Source organism: Cherax quadricarinatus, chromosome 13 (genome assembly GCF_038502225.1).
Source record: "Cherax quadricarinatus isolate ZL_2023a chromosome 13, ASM3850222v1, whole genome shotgun sequence".
Lineage (NCBI taxonomy): Eukaryota > Metazoa > Arthropoda > Malacostraca > Decapoda > Parastacidae > Cherax > Cherax quadricarinatus.
This window is the reverse complement of record NC_091304.1, coordinates 29,264,009-29,281,456: the sequence shown is the minus strand read 5'-3', so window position 1 is coordinate 29,281,456 and position 17,448 is coordinate 29,264,009. Positions and strand designations below refer to the sequence as shown.

Genomic DNA, 17,448 nt, shown 5'->3' with positions numbered 1-17,448 from the left:
ATCATAAAGTCACTTAAAAATAACTCGGGGAATCTGTCTCATGTCCCACCATTACTGTACAAGCGAGCGGCCCATGTCCTTTCGCATGCTATTTCATTACTTTTTAACAAGTCAATAGAGACTAGCACCTTCCCGAAACTACTCAAGATGGCAAGGGTTACACCAATACATAAAGGTGGTGACCCTACAGACTTAAACAACTATAGGCCAATATCTAACTTACCATTGCTATCCAAAATCTTTGAGAAACTTGTGCACAGGAGACTGTATTCATTTATAACGGCTCAAAACATACTCAACCCCTGCCAGTTTGGATTCAGGAAAAATAAAAGCACTAATGATGCAATCATAAAAATGCTAGATCTGCTTTACACAGCACTGGAAAATAAGGAATATCCACTAGGAATTTTTATTGACCTAAGAAAAGCTTTTGACACAGTAAACCACGAAATCCTACTCCACAAACTTGACCACTACGGTATAAGAGGCCATGCGCTTGCTTATTTCAAATCTTACATTACTAATAGGTATCAGTACGTCACCATTAAAGACACAGCATCAGCAACACGGCCACTTGATACTGGAGTTCCGCAGGGATGTGTCCTTGGTCCCCTGCTCTTCCTCATATACATCAATGACCTACCAAACGTATCCCAACACCTAAAACCCATTCTCTTTGCTGATGACACGACTTATGTCATCTCTCACCCTAATCTTGCCACCCTTAACACCATTGTGAATGAGGAGCTGATTAAAATATCGACTTGGATGACAGCCAACAAACTTACGCTTAACACTGACAAAACTTACTATATTATGTTTGGTAGCAGAGCAGGAGATGCACAAATTAACATTAAGATTGACAACACTCTAATTACCAGAAATAATGGGGGAAAATTCTTAGGCTTATACCCTGACAATAACCTGAATTTCAGCACCCATATCCAGCATATAGCCAAAAAAGTATCCAAAACGGTTGGGATCCTCTCCAAGATACGATACTACGTGCCGCAAAATGCCCTTCTCACACTATACAACTCACTTATTTATCCATACCTCACCTATGCTATTTGTGCTTGGGGATCAACTGCAGCAACACACCTAAAGCCAATAATAACCCAACAAAAAGCTGCAGTAAGAATAATCACTAAATCCCATCCCTGGCAGCACACCCCCCCACTCTTCAAAGATCTAAACTTGCTCCCAGTTCAGTACATCCACACTTACTACTGTGCAATCTATATCTACATGGCCTTAAACTCTAATATCAACCTTGACCTTAAACGCTTTCTTGATAGTTGTGACAGAACCCACAGGCATAACACCAGAAACAGACATCTCTACGACATTCCCCGTGTCCGACTAAACCTTTACAAAAATTCAATGTATGTCAAAGGCCCTAAAATCTGGAATACCCTACCTGAGAACTCTAGAACTGCAGACACATTCATCACCTTCAAAACTACCATTAGAAAACATCTTATCTCCCTGATACACCCCGTCAACTAACTTCACGAATATCTGCTGTTTTCACCCTAATACTGCAGCACTGATTGTTACCATAAACACAATTAATCTCACCTGTGATACTCCATACCTCTATAATCTATCAGTTTTAAAGCCATAATACCTAGACAAGTCATCAATTACCATGCTAAGCTCAATCGAATTTTACTACATGGAAACAATAACCACTCCATCCCCAGAGAGATGAACCCCATCCCTTGCATACATATCACGTTTGCCAAAGAATAGGTCCCAGTTATCAATAAATGGGATTGCAAGTTCTTTGCAGTACCTGTCTAGCCAGCAATTTATACCAATTGCCCTAGACATCCATTCATTGCCCACTGCCTTTCTAGGCAAGATGTTACATATGACTGGGATCCCTCCCTTAGACCTAACTACTTCTATGGCTGACCTGTACTTATCCAGCAGCTCCTCTCTCCTGCCCTTCCCAATGTCATTACCCCCAGCACTAAGACAGATAATGGGCTTGTTCCCATCACCTGCCATAATATTATCCAACCTGCTGACTATGTCACCAACACCAGCTCCTGGAAGGCACACTCTCTGTCTGACCTTTCTATCTCTGTTACAAAATGCATTGTCCATATATCTTACCTGAGAATGGCCTACTATTAAAATATTCTTACCTTGATTAGCAAGGGAATCAGTGGTACCTTCAACCTCACTAACCACTGAAGTACATTTGTCTTGTAGAACAGAGAATCTATTTCCTACCTTCACATCTTCTCTATTAACTCTTCTCATCTTCCTTCTTCCTGAACTGTGAACCACTTGCCACTTAAAGCTGCTGCCACTGTCACTGCTGGTGACCATTTCCTCCTTACCAGCTAAATCCTTCTCATACTCACTCCCAAACTCATCTATGTGAAGCTTCAGCCTCCTATTTTCCTCCTGAAGAAGTAGAATCTCCTTCAACACCTGAACCTGAGATTCTAAAACACTACAACAAGCCATGGTGCTTGGTAACAGCCCACGCTAACTCCTAAGAGCTTAGGCAGGTATGACCACACGTGACCACTGACCTCAGCATACTGAATATAATTTCAATCAATTCTGTTACCTGCGTTTTTGAGCGTTCCTTGATATTTCTCTGCCATTTTAGGGCAAAAGTATTTCATTCTAGACTGTCTAAAACTACTATCTTTTCCTGAGTGAGCAACCTCGTAGGTATCATTGGTTGGCTTCACGACTGCAAGTATCGACTAATCTGACTTCTTGGAGCAATACACCTTGATTAATTATCATATTTCATGTAGGCACAGGTGGTGTGACTCACAGGTGGTGTGACTCACAGGTGGTGTGACTCACAGGTGGTGTGACTCACAGGTGGTGTGACTCACAGGTGGTGTGACTCACAGGTGGTGTGACTCAAGGGTGATGTGACTCACGGGTGGTGTGACTCACGGGTGGTGTGACTCGCAGGTGGTGTGACTCACAGGTAGTGTGACTCGCAGGCTGGCCTCCTCTTTGCTCAGTATTTATTCACATTTGAACAAGTTGGGCCACCACTCTGGGCTCTCTCAGGAAGAATTAGTCATGGTAAATAACGTTATACTTTGACATGGGATCAATGATAACAATTTGCTTACCTGAGAAAAACGGAATAGTAGGAATTTAGTCAGTGAATATTAGTGACCATCTAGCATGCTTTCTTGAAAACCCTTAATTAGCGAATAAATCTAGAAAAGTCAAAGATAAGTTTAAATCTTGACTGGATACTGATGGATAATATATCTAATATGAGCAAGAATCGAAACTATGGCTGATACCTCTTGTTCAGTGTTAATGTAATTCCTTCTAGCTTTAGTGAACACTCTACTAGCATAGGCTATTGCTTGTTGCTTACTATTGATTCTTGTGATATGACTACGGCAAAACTACCTTGGTGGGCCTCAACACTCAAAGTGAAGCCCTTTGGTAAAATCTGGGATTTAAAGTACCTATACTGATATAAATTTTCTTGAGCGTTAACAACACTCGTGATTTCCAGTCCATTCAAACTGTACGTCATTCATATAAAGATGAGAAATTTGAGAAGCAATAACAGAAATATTAACAATGAGTTGCCTGTAAAAACTAGCTAGATGGATGAAGGAACATATTGTCTGTGCAGCCGCAGGTTGAGGAAACTCCTAGACAGTCTAGCAACGCGTTTTGACTCATCAGTCGTAATCCCGTTCTAGGTCTCTACTTACCCAGAAACTTGATTTGCTTCCTCATACACTAACAGTTAACTGTTCTGACTTAGATACCCAGACAATATGGTTAATACACCGTGTGCATAAGTCTCTGAGTTTACTTGCACTCCTGTACATTACAGGATGTACAACCTACACAAGTACGCAGACAACTTGAGTCTACCGTCAACCTTCCGTTCTATCTCCAGAGGCCGTGTGATGATCCTGGCCGTCAAGGTAGGTATCTCAAAATGTCTCTGTTTAGTGTTTAAGTGACTTAAAATGTAGGTCTACTATATTGTATAGCGTTTATGTAACTCATATTAGTTCTATATTATGTTAGATCACTAATTATGGTCCTACCATAGGTGTGGGTCACTCAGTGAATTATTATTTACAGCATATCTCGTGTGTAGGTCACACAGTGTTGCTATCAAATGCTTTGATCACCATAAAGGAAACTGAAAAAAAATACTTCTTCTCTTATGCCAAATCTAAAGGAAAAACAACATCCAGTATTGGGTCCCTGCTTAGGCGGGGTGGGACATACACAGGTGACAGCCAGGAAATGAGTGAGATACTAAAGTCCCAATATGAGTCAGTGTTCAGCGAGCCACTGCCCAGACTAAGGGTCGACAATCCAAATGAATTCTTTATAAACGAAACCCAAAATTTTGTCATCTCAAAAATCTCGGATATTATCCTAACTCCACAAGACTTTTAAGATACAATTAAGGACATGCCCATGCACTCTGCCCCAGGCCCAGACTCGTGGAACTCCGTGTTCATCAAGAATTGCAAGAAGCCCCTGTCGCATGCCTTCAGCATTTTATGGAGAGGGAGCATTGACACAGGAGTCATCCCACACACACTAAAAACAACAGACATAGCTCCACTCCACAAAGGTGGCAGTAAAGCAATTGCAAAGAACTATAGACTGATGGCACTAACATCACATATAAAAATCTATGAGAGGGTTCTAAGAAGCAAGCTCGCAAGCCACCTAGATACCCATCATTTACATAACCCAGGGCAACACGGGTCTAGAGCAGGTCACTCCTGCCTGTCCCAGCTACTGGACCACTGGATGCTGTAGAGGATAAACAAAATACAGATATAGTATACACATACTTTGCAAAAGCTTTCGACAAGTGTGAACATGGTGTAATAGCACACAAAATGCGTGATAAAGGAATAACAGGAAAAGTTGGTAGATGGATCTATAACTTCCTGAAAATAGAACACAAAGAGTAATAATAAACAGAGTAAAGTCTCAGGCAGCCACGGTAAAAAGCTCTGTTCCACAAGGCACAGTACTCGCTCCCATTCTATTCCTCATCATCATTTCTGACATAGAGATGTAAGCCATAGCTCTGTCTTCCTTTGAAGATGACACCCGGATTACCATGGCAGTGACCCCCATCGAAGACACCGCGAGACTCCATGTGGACATCAACTAAATCTTCGAATGAGCCACTCAAAACAATATGAAGTTCAACGAGGAGCAATTTCAATGTGTCAGGGTATACGACAAATTCTAACCATACAATAGAGCGGAAAAGTAATGTGAAGCACCTGGGAGTGATAATGTCAGAGGATCTCCCCTTCAGAGACCACAATAATGTATCTACCTCATCTGCTAGGAGAATGATGGAATGGATAATGAGAACCTTCAAAACTAGGGATGCTAAGCCCATGATGATTCTCTTCAAATCGCTTGTGCTCTCTAGGCTGGAATACTGCTGTACATTAGCGGCTCCCTTCAAGGCTGGCGACATTGCAGACCTGGAGAGTGTACAAAGAACTTTCACGGCACACATAAGTACGATAAAGCACCTAAATTACTGGGAACGGTTGAAGGTCCTTGATCTGTATTCCCTGGAACGTAGGCGAGAGAGATATATGATAATATACACTTGGAAGGTCCTGGAGGAATTGGTACCAAACCTGCATACAAAAATCACTCCCTATGAAAGCAAAAGACTCGGCAGGAGATGCATTATTCCCCCGAACACAATAAGTGTTCGGGGCCCAAGACTGTTCAAATGCCTCCCAGCATACATGAGGGGGATTACCAATAGACCCCTGGCTGTCTTTAAGAAGGCACTGGACAGGCACCTAAAGTCAGTACCTGACCAACCGGGCTGTGGTTCGTACGTCAGCTTGCGTGCGGCTAGCAGTAACGGCCTGGTTGATCAGACCCTGATCCACCCTGAGACCTGGTCTTAGTTACCATCTTGTTTTTAGTTCGGTGACAATCTCGTGTTTAGGTCGCACAGTGTGTTCATCTATGGGGATTAGAAAATTCAGAGTGTTTGTATTTTTTGTTTAGGCTATCAGAAGTGTTTCTATTTTGTGTTTAGGTCGCATCAAGTGTTCAGTTGTGTGTGTAGGTCTTATATCTGCTCGGAGAGTTTCAGCCTTGCTATTAGGGTGTCCTAAGTATTTATTTTTCTCTCTTGTGTTTAGGTCACTTTCAGTGCTCCTAAATTGTATTTAGGTCAACCAATGTTCATATCCTGTGTTTAGGTCAAATGTTGTGCTCCTGTCTCATGTTCTTGTGTTGTGTTTATGATCAGGTCTAACAGCTTTTTCCTGTCTTGTGTTTATGTCAATCAGTGTATTCATATCCAGTGTTTAGGAACACTCAGAATGTTCCTATCTTGTGTTTAGGTCGAGCGATAAGGTAACTCAGTGTTTCTGTTTTATGTTTAGGTCACTTTGTGTTCTTCCTTGGTTGTAAATAGTTCGTTGTATGTTGTTCATATAGAAGTGTTGTACAAGGTATCTCAGCGTCCCTCCGATTCCTCGGATAAAAAACAATAATTATCACTTGTTTTATAGGTGTTTGATAAACCCGTTGGGGTTATACAGTTTCCCATGAATATATTAAAATAATAATAATAATAATAATAATAATAATAATAATAATAATAATAATAATAATAATAATAATAATAATAATAATAATAACAGTTACAGTAATATTATTACTAATAATTAATAATAATTACTTACTAATACCCAGGTATTGTATGGATTCAGCTGAGGAAAGGGGGTAATTAACACCTTGGATCAAAAACATTTCAATAGTGTCAAGGTACCTCGTCTTGCAGGGTATCACTAAGGAAAGGGAGAGTAGTTCCAGCATCATGGAACAGCATTTGAGGTGTTAATTAATATTTCTTGACAGAGAGATGCAGGCCTGAACATGCCTAGAGGGGTCCGAGACCTTCTTCAAGAGCTGGGATCCTTCAGAACTCATCTCCTTCCCTTCAGAGGCTACATGAGCTGGGTCTTCACCTCCTGGGGACCCTCGTGGGGTGAGTGTGTCGTGGACCATACAGGATTTTCCCAGGGAAAGACCACTGTTGACTCTGGTTCCTCTTTAAGGAAGACCACGCGCAACGTCAGTACCTACCTAGGAGAGATCTCAGACCAGTCAGGGTCTTCCCTGGACACCGTCTACTACTCTCAGTCATCATCAGAACAAGCGCTGTTCCGCTTGATTAAAGAGACGGACATTTATGCTTCACCGGTTCACCTAGAGGTGACTGTGCCACTGCTTCGTAAAGGTCAGTGATTCTTCTCACTAGTTTATTCATCAGGGAAAAATAATTTGACATGGGACTGCTTAAAAGTTTGATAAAGATTTCACTGTAATTGTGCTTGATTTATTTTGGCCCTAATATTTCGAAAAGTAATTTCAATCAAACTTTTTATTATGGTTGAGTCCTTAACTCGCTTCACTCTATAAGTTGTGAAGACAAATGACGTGAGGCTAGGAAGTGAAAAAAAAAATACATATTTTACTGAGAGGAAGTTTATTGAGATGTTTCAGCTTTGGAACAAGTTTCTTCAGTCACTACATAGAGCTGAATAACAAGCATATTAATACAAGCGCAGTCAGGTTATTGGCCGAGTTAGTAAGGACACGGTGTGGCTAGAGTCCCAGATAAAGACATTGCCAGGCTGTGTGCACGCTGGAAATAGTAGTGGAAGAAGCAGTAGTAGTAACAGTAGTAATAGTAATAGTAGTGGGAGTAGTAGTAGTACTGAAAACAGTAGTAGTAATGAAAGTAGTAGTAAAAGAAGTAATAGCGGAAATAGTAATGGTAGTAATGTTAGTAGTAGTAGTAGAAGAAGTAGTTGTAGTATTACTGTATGTAGTCTTGTGTGTCTCCTATAAAAATGTAGATCTACCGTTCCACCCTGCGCACCTGAAGTACGTAAGGCAGTGCCAAGATGGACGTCTAACGGTGCGCACTACCTCATATAGTAGCAGCAGAATTCAGCACACTCTTCCTAATGATTATAGACTACGGCACTGAGTTCACAGCAGTACCGGGAAGAGGCCTTCAGTACCCCTTGAGAGACTAGTAAGGTAACTAGTTCCTCAGACTTCTCATTATCATCATTCAACATCTGGCTCCCTTTAAAGTCCCTTCTCTGTAAAGTTTAAACCTAATCATATGTGACCTAAATATAAACATCCTCTCTATAAGAAGCACCCAGTTTTCCACAAGTTATTGACCTCGTCGTTACCCACTGAGAAGGTTGCATGTAGTTTTGGAAATCCCCTTCATCAGGACCACAAAAGGACTCTTCCTGCCCTACCACTTTAATGGTTTAAAGATTTTCAGTCTATTAATACGAACAACTCTCTCCCCATGGTTCTCAAACCTCATAATCTTGTATGAACCTTTCCACCGGCACTTCAGTGAGCAAAGTTGCTGTTACACGTTACGGGTATTTTATTAATCATAATTTGAGTTTTAACACAATCAGTAATTCTCCAAGTAGGAGTCATTTTGAACTGGATTTTCAAGGGATAATTTTCTCTAACACTGCTAACGAGTTAATCAGTCCAGAAGAAAAGTGACATACATATCCCAGGAACAATAAAAAAGGTGGCTTTACACTTGAAATAAGAATGGCAATGCTCAGTGCTGAGTGAACAGATGACAAGTGTCTGTCTCGTTCCCTTGGGCTTCGCTCAGTAAATATTGCTGATAGGTTCTTAATTACCTGATTTGTCTGTTCCACCATCCCATTGGTTTTTGGATGATAAGTTGTTGTGATCGCCGTCATGTTTGGAAGGATTTCTACTGAGAATGAAACCTCGGTTGTCGAACTTAATTCGTTTCAGATGTCGGTTCGAGAACCAAAATGGACGACAAAGCAATTTTTCCCACAAAGAATAATGTAAACAGAATTAATCCGTTGCAGAGCCCTAATGACAATATAATAATTTATTAAAAATGTACTAACTACTACATGAAATTTTAAAAATGAATACTAAAAGAAACCTTAACTGAAATACTGTACAGTAAATGAGAATTTAACTGCCTCTTACCTGTCAGAGGAGAACTAATGGCCTACTGGAAGCAGGAGGTGGAGGAGAGGAGGGGGGGGGGTATGTTACTGCTTGGAAGGAAAGTGACCTTCTATTAATATGTCAGGCAACTGTCCCGGTGTTGTTTCTCTTCTTTGTCTCTTTTACCACTAGCACCTTGTCCTGGCTCACTGATTCTTTGTCTCACTAAAAACCTGTCCAGTGAGGTTTATTTCATGCTCCGTTTTAACAATTCTCTAAATTGAGACATTACACTGTCATTTTACTTGTTAGAGAGACGGATGGTCACTGCTTTGTCAGAATGGTATTTTCCAGCAAACTCTTGCACTTCACGTCATTTAGCACACATTCCTTGACAAGTGCAATGGGCACATCATCTCTTCCCTCCTCTTCTTCTGATGACAGCTCCTCCACTGCAATCTGCTGCTGCTCCTTATGAAGATCTACAAGTTCTTCTGTGTTGAATTCGGTTCTATGCTCCTTCCACCAACTCCTCCACATCATCTTCAGTCACCTCTAGGCCCAAGGTCTTCCCCAGGGACACAATATCCTCTACCGGCTCAGGCTCATCTTCAAAGATTTCAAAATCCCTGGCTGCCACAAAGTCAGGCCACAGTTTCTTCCATGCTGACTGCATGGTCCTGGAAGACACGTTACCACAGGCATTGTCTATAAGCCTCAAGCAGGTGAGTATATTGAAATGGTCCTTCCAGAACTCCCTGAGGGTTAATTTGTTTCTGAGGTGATTTCAAAGCACCTTTCAAAAAGTGCTTTGGTGTAGAGTTTCTTGAAGTTAGAAATGACCTGCTGGTCCATGGGCTGGATGACAGAAGTAGTGTTAGGAGGCAGGAACTTCACAGTTATAAAACAACTCCTCCAGTAACTCGTTTTCCAAGCTGGAACATTATCCATAAGTAAAAGGGCCCTGAGTGACAATTGTCTTTTAATGTGGTACGTTTTAACAGTGAGAGCAAAGACCTCATGAACCCACTCAATAAAAAATTGTCTTGTTACCCAAGTTTTCGTGTTGGCCCTCCACATTACAGCCAATTTTATTTTCATAACATTGTTCTTCTTAATAACTCGTGGATTTTCGGAATGATAAACAAGTAAGAGTTTCACTTTCAAGTCTCCACTTGCATTACCACATTGGCTTATGTTTTGGTATTTACTTTTCCTCTTGAGTTATGTAGGTCCTCCTGGGCATTTCTTCCAGAAGAGGCCTGTCTCATCACAATTAAACACTTGTTGGGGGACAAGTTCCTCAGCCTCTGGGTACTCTTGGAATTTAGTAACATACTTTGCAACAGCCACTTTGTCAACACTAGCAGCTTCCCCATGCCTAGCAACACGTTGAATGCCACTTCTTTTCTTAAAATTATCAAACCAACCCCTACTAGCCTTGAAGGACTGAGTTTCAGCAACAACAACAACACGGACTCTCAGGTAAGGACCCATGAGGGGCGAGGGGCGAATGGGGACAGGGCGAAGAATAGACAGTGAGAGGAATGTCTTGAGTCGAAGAGAGAAGAGTCAGGACTAGACCCAACTGCTAAGCCTGGAAAACACTGACGAAGACGGTATAAGGCACTGGAACTCTGCAGAAGCTGACTGCATCTTGCTTGATGGAAGAAACTCAGACTTGCTGGTGATAGGTGGCTGCAGGCGACAAGGGAGGAGCTTATCGTTGATTGGTCAGTTCATGGACTTAGGTGGTTACTTTGAGTTGTAACGTTTTTTAACAATTTCTAGCTTGCTGGTATCAGATCCATTTACAAGACGTTTAAATCGTTGGAGCGGGAGGATCATGAGACGTGTTAGCAAGTGTTGATTGCAGGGATGCTGAGAGCGTTCTTGAATGATCTCTAGGAGATTAGGAAGTGTAATTATACCAGCACCAGGATCGATAGTAAACTTAACAGTCTTGTTGGTAAGATGAGTGTACAGCTCAGATAACAGCATATCTTGACCGTAGTGAGCTGTGGTGTACAAGGTGATTCCTTTCCATGGACAATAAAAATCTGCATCATTATCAGAAAATGTATCATGTCGAGGGTCATAAGATGGTGTTGTTGGCACGGCTTTTGCCCTCTTGGCAGGCGGTGATGAAGGTGGAGGTGAATTACAGAAAATATCTACCTGGATGAGTACTAACAAACTTACACTAAACATTGACAAAATCTACTTCATTCAGTTTGGTAACAGAGCTACAGACGTCTCTCTTAACATAATGATAAACGGATCACCTATCACAAAACTCACAGAGGGAAAATTCTTAGGAATCCACCTTGATAATAGACTCAAATTTCAAACACATATACAACAAATTTCCAAAAAAAATTCCAAGACCGTAGGCATACTATCGAAGATACGGTACTATGTTCCACAGTCAGCCCTCCTGGTCCTATTTCACTCACTTATTTACCCCTATCTCACCTATGGAATTTGTGCATGGGGTTCAACAACAATAAACCATCTCAGACCACTAATTACCCAACAAAAGGCTGCAGTCAGAATGATAACAAATTCCCACTACAGGCAGCACACTCCACCAGTATTCATAACTCTAAACCTACTCACCATACAAAACATCCATACTTATTACTGCACCTACTACATTCATAGAACACTTAATTCTGATATAAACCCTCCCCTCAAACGTCTCCTTGCCAACCTCAACAGAACACATGACCATAACACAAGGCACAGATCATTCTTTGATGTTCCTCGTGTCCATCGCACGCTATGCAAAAACTCAATGCACATGTGGAAAATTACATTTATCTGAATGTATCATTATGTACATAACAGTAAATGAACAAAGATAATTATTATTTATCAGTTAGACAAGTAGGAATTTGGGACACCTAGGTCGCAAAAAATGTCCCCCTTCGATACCTACCACTGTCATATCCACAAGTTGCTCTGGACCTATTAATTACAAATAAAATGTACATACACCAGGAATTCTGGTAAATATATAAGTTTGTGGACTGTATATTAAAATTAATAAATGATTATATATATATATATATATATATATATATATATATATATATATATATATATATACATATATATATATATATATATATAGGTAGTAGGTTGGTAGACAGCAACCGCCCAGGGAGGTACTACCGTCCTGCCAAGTGAGTGTGAAACGAAAGCCTGTAATTGTTTTACATGATGGTAGGATTGCTGGTGTCCTTTTTTCTGTCTCATGAACATGCAAGATTTCAGGTACGTCTTGCTACTTCTACTTACACTTAGGTCACACTACACATACATGTACAAGCACATATATACACACCCCTCTGGGTTTTCTTCTATTTTCTTTCTAGTTCTTATTCTTGTTTATTTCCTCTTATCTCCATGGGGAAGTGGAACAGAATTCTTCCTCCGTAAGCCATGCGTGTTGTAAGAGGCGACTAAAATGCCGGGAGCAAGGGGCTAGTAACCTCTTCTCCTGTATATATTACTAAATGTCAAAGGAGAAACTTTCGTTTTTCCTTTTGGGCCACCCTGCCTTGGTGGGATACGGCCGATGTGCTGAAAGAAAGAAAGATATATATATATATATATATATATATATATATATATATATATATATATATATATATATATATATATATATATATATATATATATATATATGTATATGTATACCTTTATATAACAGAAGGAGAATATATCTTAATCATAACACTCACCAGTTTGACTGGAGATTAATGTGTCATGTACAGGACCCCACTTTTGCCTACATTTATGAAAAATCTACTGGCCAGAATTTAAACATAAATTAGACAGCTTATCTGAGGTTCCTGGAGTTGTCCTGTCCTGTCGCCTGATATCTCAAGTTATGCAGGAATGCACATCCAAAAATTTCTCCTCCTATTTGAGAGGTGTCAACCCAAATTTAACCTCTAGAGCATGAAAAATTCTTCCCATTACTAATGTCTGTTACTCAGTTCAAAACAAAAATGGCGATTGTCCTTCTGCACAGATGCAGGCTTTCCGTTTTCTATGACATAAATATTATTAAATACAGTATGGCCATCTATTTACATATAACTACTGTATTTCTGGAAAACATATACAGTATTTTCCACACTGCGGCCGGGCGGAGTTCGTTGGTAAACGACTCAAATTACTCCTTCCTTTAGGAGACGATTCCAGCCGGTTCTGGCTTGAGTGGCTGTTCTCCTAGTAGGTCTTACTACGATTTCATTTTCCGGCATCACTTGGTCAGCGTTATCTTCCATATCAATCGTGTCACTTTCCCTCAGATTTTCATTTACGTTTGATTGAACACCTAATTCCAAGGGAATCAATTTATTAATTGTATGTAAACCTTCCTGGCCACGACACAACACTTTGACATTCCTGACAACACCTTGTGCATCTGGGTACAATGTCAATACTTTGCCCAGAGGCCACAATGTTCTATGTTGTTCAGTATCAATCAACACAATGTCACCTGGTTGAATGTTCTGTCTATTTACTGCCTCTGTCGCACCATAAAAGTGTTCACGTAGTGTAAGAAGATATTCTTTATGCCACCCACACATTAGACCAATGATCAATTACTTTATTTAACATTTTAAATTTATCACACAACACTGCCGCATCATTGTAATCTTCATCACTTTCTTCCGGATTATCTCTATAGACAGGGGCAGCTTCCAATTTCCTTCCACATATTAGGTGAGAAGGTGTTAATACATCTGCATCAGGTGTATCACTCATGTACGAGAGAGGCCTATTATTTATCCGATTTTCCACCTCCACTAACACTGCACGGAATTCTTCCAAATTAATTCTCTTCCGGTGTAGTACTTTGCGGAGACACCTCTTCACTGTGCCTATCAGTCTTTCGTACAGCCCCCCTCCCCCTGCCAAGGGGCTCCAAGAGTAATAAATTTCCAGGTACACCCTCGCTGGGTTAACAGAGATTGAACATCGTTACTATTATTTAATTCTATCAAGTGTTGAGCACCTGCTACAAAATTTGTGGCATTATCCGAAATCATCAACCTCGGACAGGTTCTCCTAGCTGCAAATTTTCGAAACAGCTGTATAAACTGTTCTGCAGACAAGTCCTGTGCCACTTCTAAATGAACTGCCCTAGTAGCAGTACAGGTGAACAAACAAACATACACTTTCAGTGGAACACCATCTGACGTACCTGTTAAAATTATTGGACCACTATAGTCTACACCTGTTACATCAAATGGTTTCACTAATTGTACATGCTCCTTTGACAATGGTGGAGGACCTGGGTACATATAGGATCTGGCATCCACACGGCGACATATTACACAAGATTTAATCACCCTTTTTACACTTTGCCGTCCTTGTGGAATCCAGAAAGTTTCCCTAATACAATTTAAGGTATCTTGTACCCCACCATGCATTACATTTTTATGGGCATTTAGAACAATCAAATTTGTTAGATGATGAGTTTTGGGCAGTAAGATAGGGTGTTTAGCATAATCACCCAATTCAGCATTTTGTAACCTACCTCTGCACCTAATTATATTCTCTAAATACAGCCCCAATTTCTCTATTATGGAACCTTTCATAATTTTTCTTTCCATCAATTTAATCTCATTTCCATAGATTTCCTCCTGTACCCTCTTTATCCAATATTCAAGAGGATGTGAAAACTTAAATGAAATATTCATGTTGTTTAGAAATTTAAACACCAACTTAGTTACATTGATTAGTTTGGGTAAAGAAGAATACCTATTTATATCAATGGCTAAGGAAGGACAAACTATTGGAGCAGTGGTCACAGTAATTTCAACAGGAGCAATATACACCTTTTGTACAGGCCAATTAGCTTTATTTACCAACCAGCTCAGTCCTTTAAACCATGATACAGCATTTACAAATTTAGCATAAGGTAAACCTCGAGACAAGAAATCAGCTGGATTCTCCTCACCAGGTATATGATTAAATGTTAACATATGCTGACCCAAACTATTATACTTCTCTTGCATCTGATTAACTTCAGCGACTCTGTTTTGTACATACACAATTTTACTGTTTCCTTTACAAATCCATTGTAAGGATACCTCATTATTAGACCAAATTACAGTGTCGCTAATATTTATCTCCTGCAACTTATTTCTTATATAATTAGCTAATTTGACACCTATGTAAATGGCTGTTAATTCCAACTGAGGCAAGGTACATGATTTAATTGGAGACACTTTAGCCTTAGACATAACAAGAGAAATAAGACTATTACATTGAAGGAAAGCAACTGCTCCATATGCCAATTTTGAAGCATCACAAAAACTGTGGAGTACATTTTTCCCATTTGGATTGGCCACCTGGCGTGGGAACTCCAACATTGGAATTTTTTCATAATCACCAATTAATTCATCCCACCTGTTAATGAATTCCTCAGGTAGAACTTCATCCCAAGCACATTTAAGTTTCCATGCTTCCTGTATTAATAATTTCCCTCTTATAGTAAGGGGTGACACTAAACCTAGTGGATCAAAACATTTGGAAACTTCAGCAAGCAAAACTCTCTTAGTTAATTTATTGGGCATACTGTAATTATTAGGTTTTAACATTAACAAATCTCTTTCAGTATCCCAAGTTAATCCCAATACATTACTATATTTTGGCATTTCATCTCCAGGGAAATCTTTACTTATTTTGTCCTTTAATTTGGACGAATTACTATTCCATTCCCTCAGAGGCATATTTGCACTTTGCATTATTTTATTAGCCTCTCCATAAGTCATTAACAGTTCCTCTTCAGTTGACGTCACACCCAGGAAATTGTCCACATAAAATTGTTTGCTCATTACTTTACCCAATGGACTTCCCGTACATTTAAGGTGTGCATTTATCGTTGCTTGAAGTAGGAATGGACTGAATGTAGCACCAAATAATACACTCCTAAAGCAAAAGGTTTTCAGAGGGCTAAGTGGGTCAATAGGATTCTCAGGCCATAAGAAGCGGGTACAATCCAGGTCAACCTCTTGTAAACCCACTCTTAGGAAAGCTTTACTTATGTCAGCCATAAAGGCATAGTGCTTCACTCTGAAATTTAATAAGATATCTCCTAATTTTTCCATCAACGACGGACCTGTCATCAAACAGTCATTTAAACTAGGTACATTTTTGTTACTCCTGGCACTACAATTAAACACAATTCTCAGAGGAGTGGTCTTAGAATCCTTCTTCACTCCGTGATGTGGCAAATAGTGACCATAAATTTTGGCTTGCTCAGGAGGTACCTCTTCTACAAATTTATTAATTAACTGCTCAGCAATTATATCATTATAGGCAGTTAACAATTCTGGTGTCTTACTCAGTTCGCGGAGCTGAGCCTTTAATTGTCCATATGCCATTCTGTAATTAGTGGGCAATTCTGGATGGTTCAGTCTCCACGGAAGTCGCACCCAGTATTGTCCAGATTCAAATTTTACATCTCTCAGGTATTGCTTCTGAATAAAAGAATCGTCTGGACTTTCTTCATTTATATTTATTCCAATGCTGTCTAATTCCCACAATTTATGCACTGGCTCAACACCATCCTCTATGGAAGAATTATACTGGGGTACAACTTCATGAGTAAGACACACAGTTATGGTATTTGTAGTTTCCTCTAGTCATGAATTATTATTACGAGGAATCCTACCATACATTACATGGCCTCCTGCAGTCTTCAAAAGGGTGACACCACATTTCTTTACCATACCCTTTACAAAGGAGGCATAATAGTCACTACCTATCAAAATATTTATTGGGCCTACAGAATCATCACTTACACCAGAAGGTGCTAAATTTACATTATGTGAGAGTCTTTCTGTAGCTTTACTAAGCCCTACTGTAGATATTTTCTCTGGAAGTCTATCTACAATTACTGCATCAATACGTTTTTTCTCATTGCCCAACCTTACAGTTACATAAACAGTGTCATACAATTGAGCTCTTTTATCCGAGAGAAAACCAGATAATTTTAAAGTTGTGGGATCTCCCATCTGTAATTTCATACCATCAAGACATTTACGTTATATGAAAGTACGCTGGGATCCCAGGTCTAAAAGGCAGTTTCATTTTTTGATTTATGCCTTCTATCATCAATTTTTACCTGTAACACAGGTAAGGCTACTTCAGCAAAACCATCATTATTAACATTAGCAGCAATTTTTACATAAGCTACTGTTGTGTCAGGATTGTTAACATTATCATTATCAACATTATCATATAGACCTTTACACATGACTATATGGTGTCTTCCTTTGTGACATTGATAACAGAAGTTTAATTTGGCATAACAATCCTTTACATTGTGATTACCCAAACACCTGATACATCTGTCAAGTTCCTCCAATCTTTCAACTTTATCATTCCATGAAT

At 39.8% G+C, this 17,448-nt stretch overlaps 1 protein-coding gene across 1 annotated transcript in view; it reads left to right on the top strand.

Annotated features, from left to right (window-relative positions):
- The first annotated feature begins 3,851 nt into the window (after positions 1-3,851).
- LOC128688513 (protein O-linked-mannose beta-1,2-N-acetylglucosaminyltransferase 1-like) overlaps positions 3,852-17,448 on the top strand; it is a 215,449-nt gene continuing 201,852 nt past the window's right edge. Inside the window, exons 1-3 of the mRNA XM_053776356.2 lie at positions 3,852-3,944; positions 6,901-7,282; positions 9,099-9,101. Of these exons, the coding sequence (XP_053632331.2) occupies positions 3,852-3,944; positions 6,901-7,282; positions 9,099-9,101 (478 nt within the window). The remainder of the gene's footprint in view (positions 3,945-6,900; positions 7,283-9,098; positions 9,102-17,448) is intronic.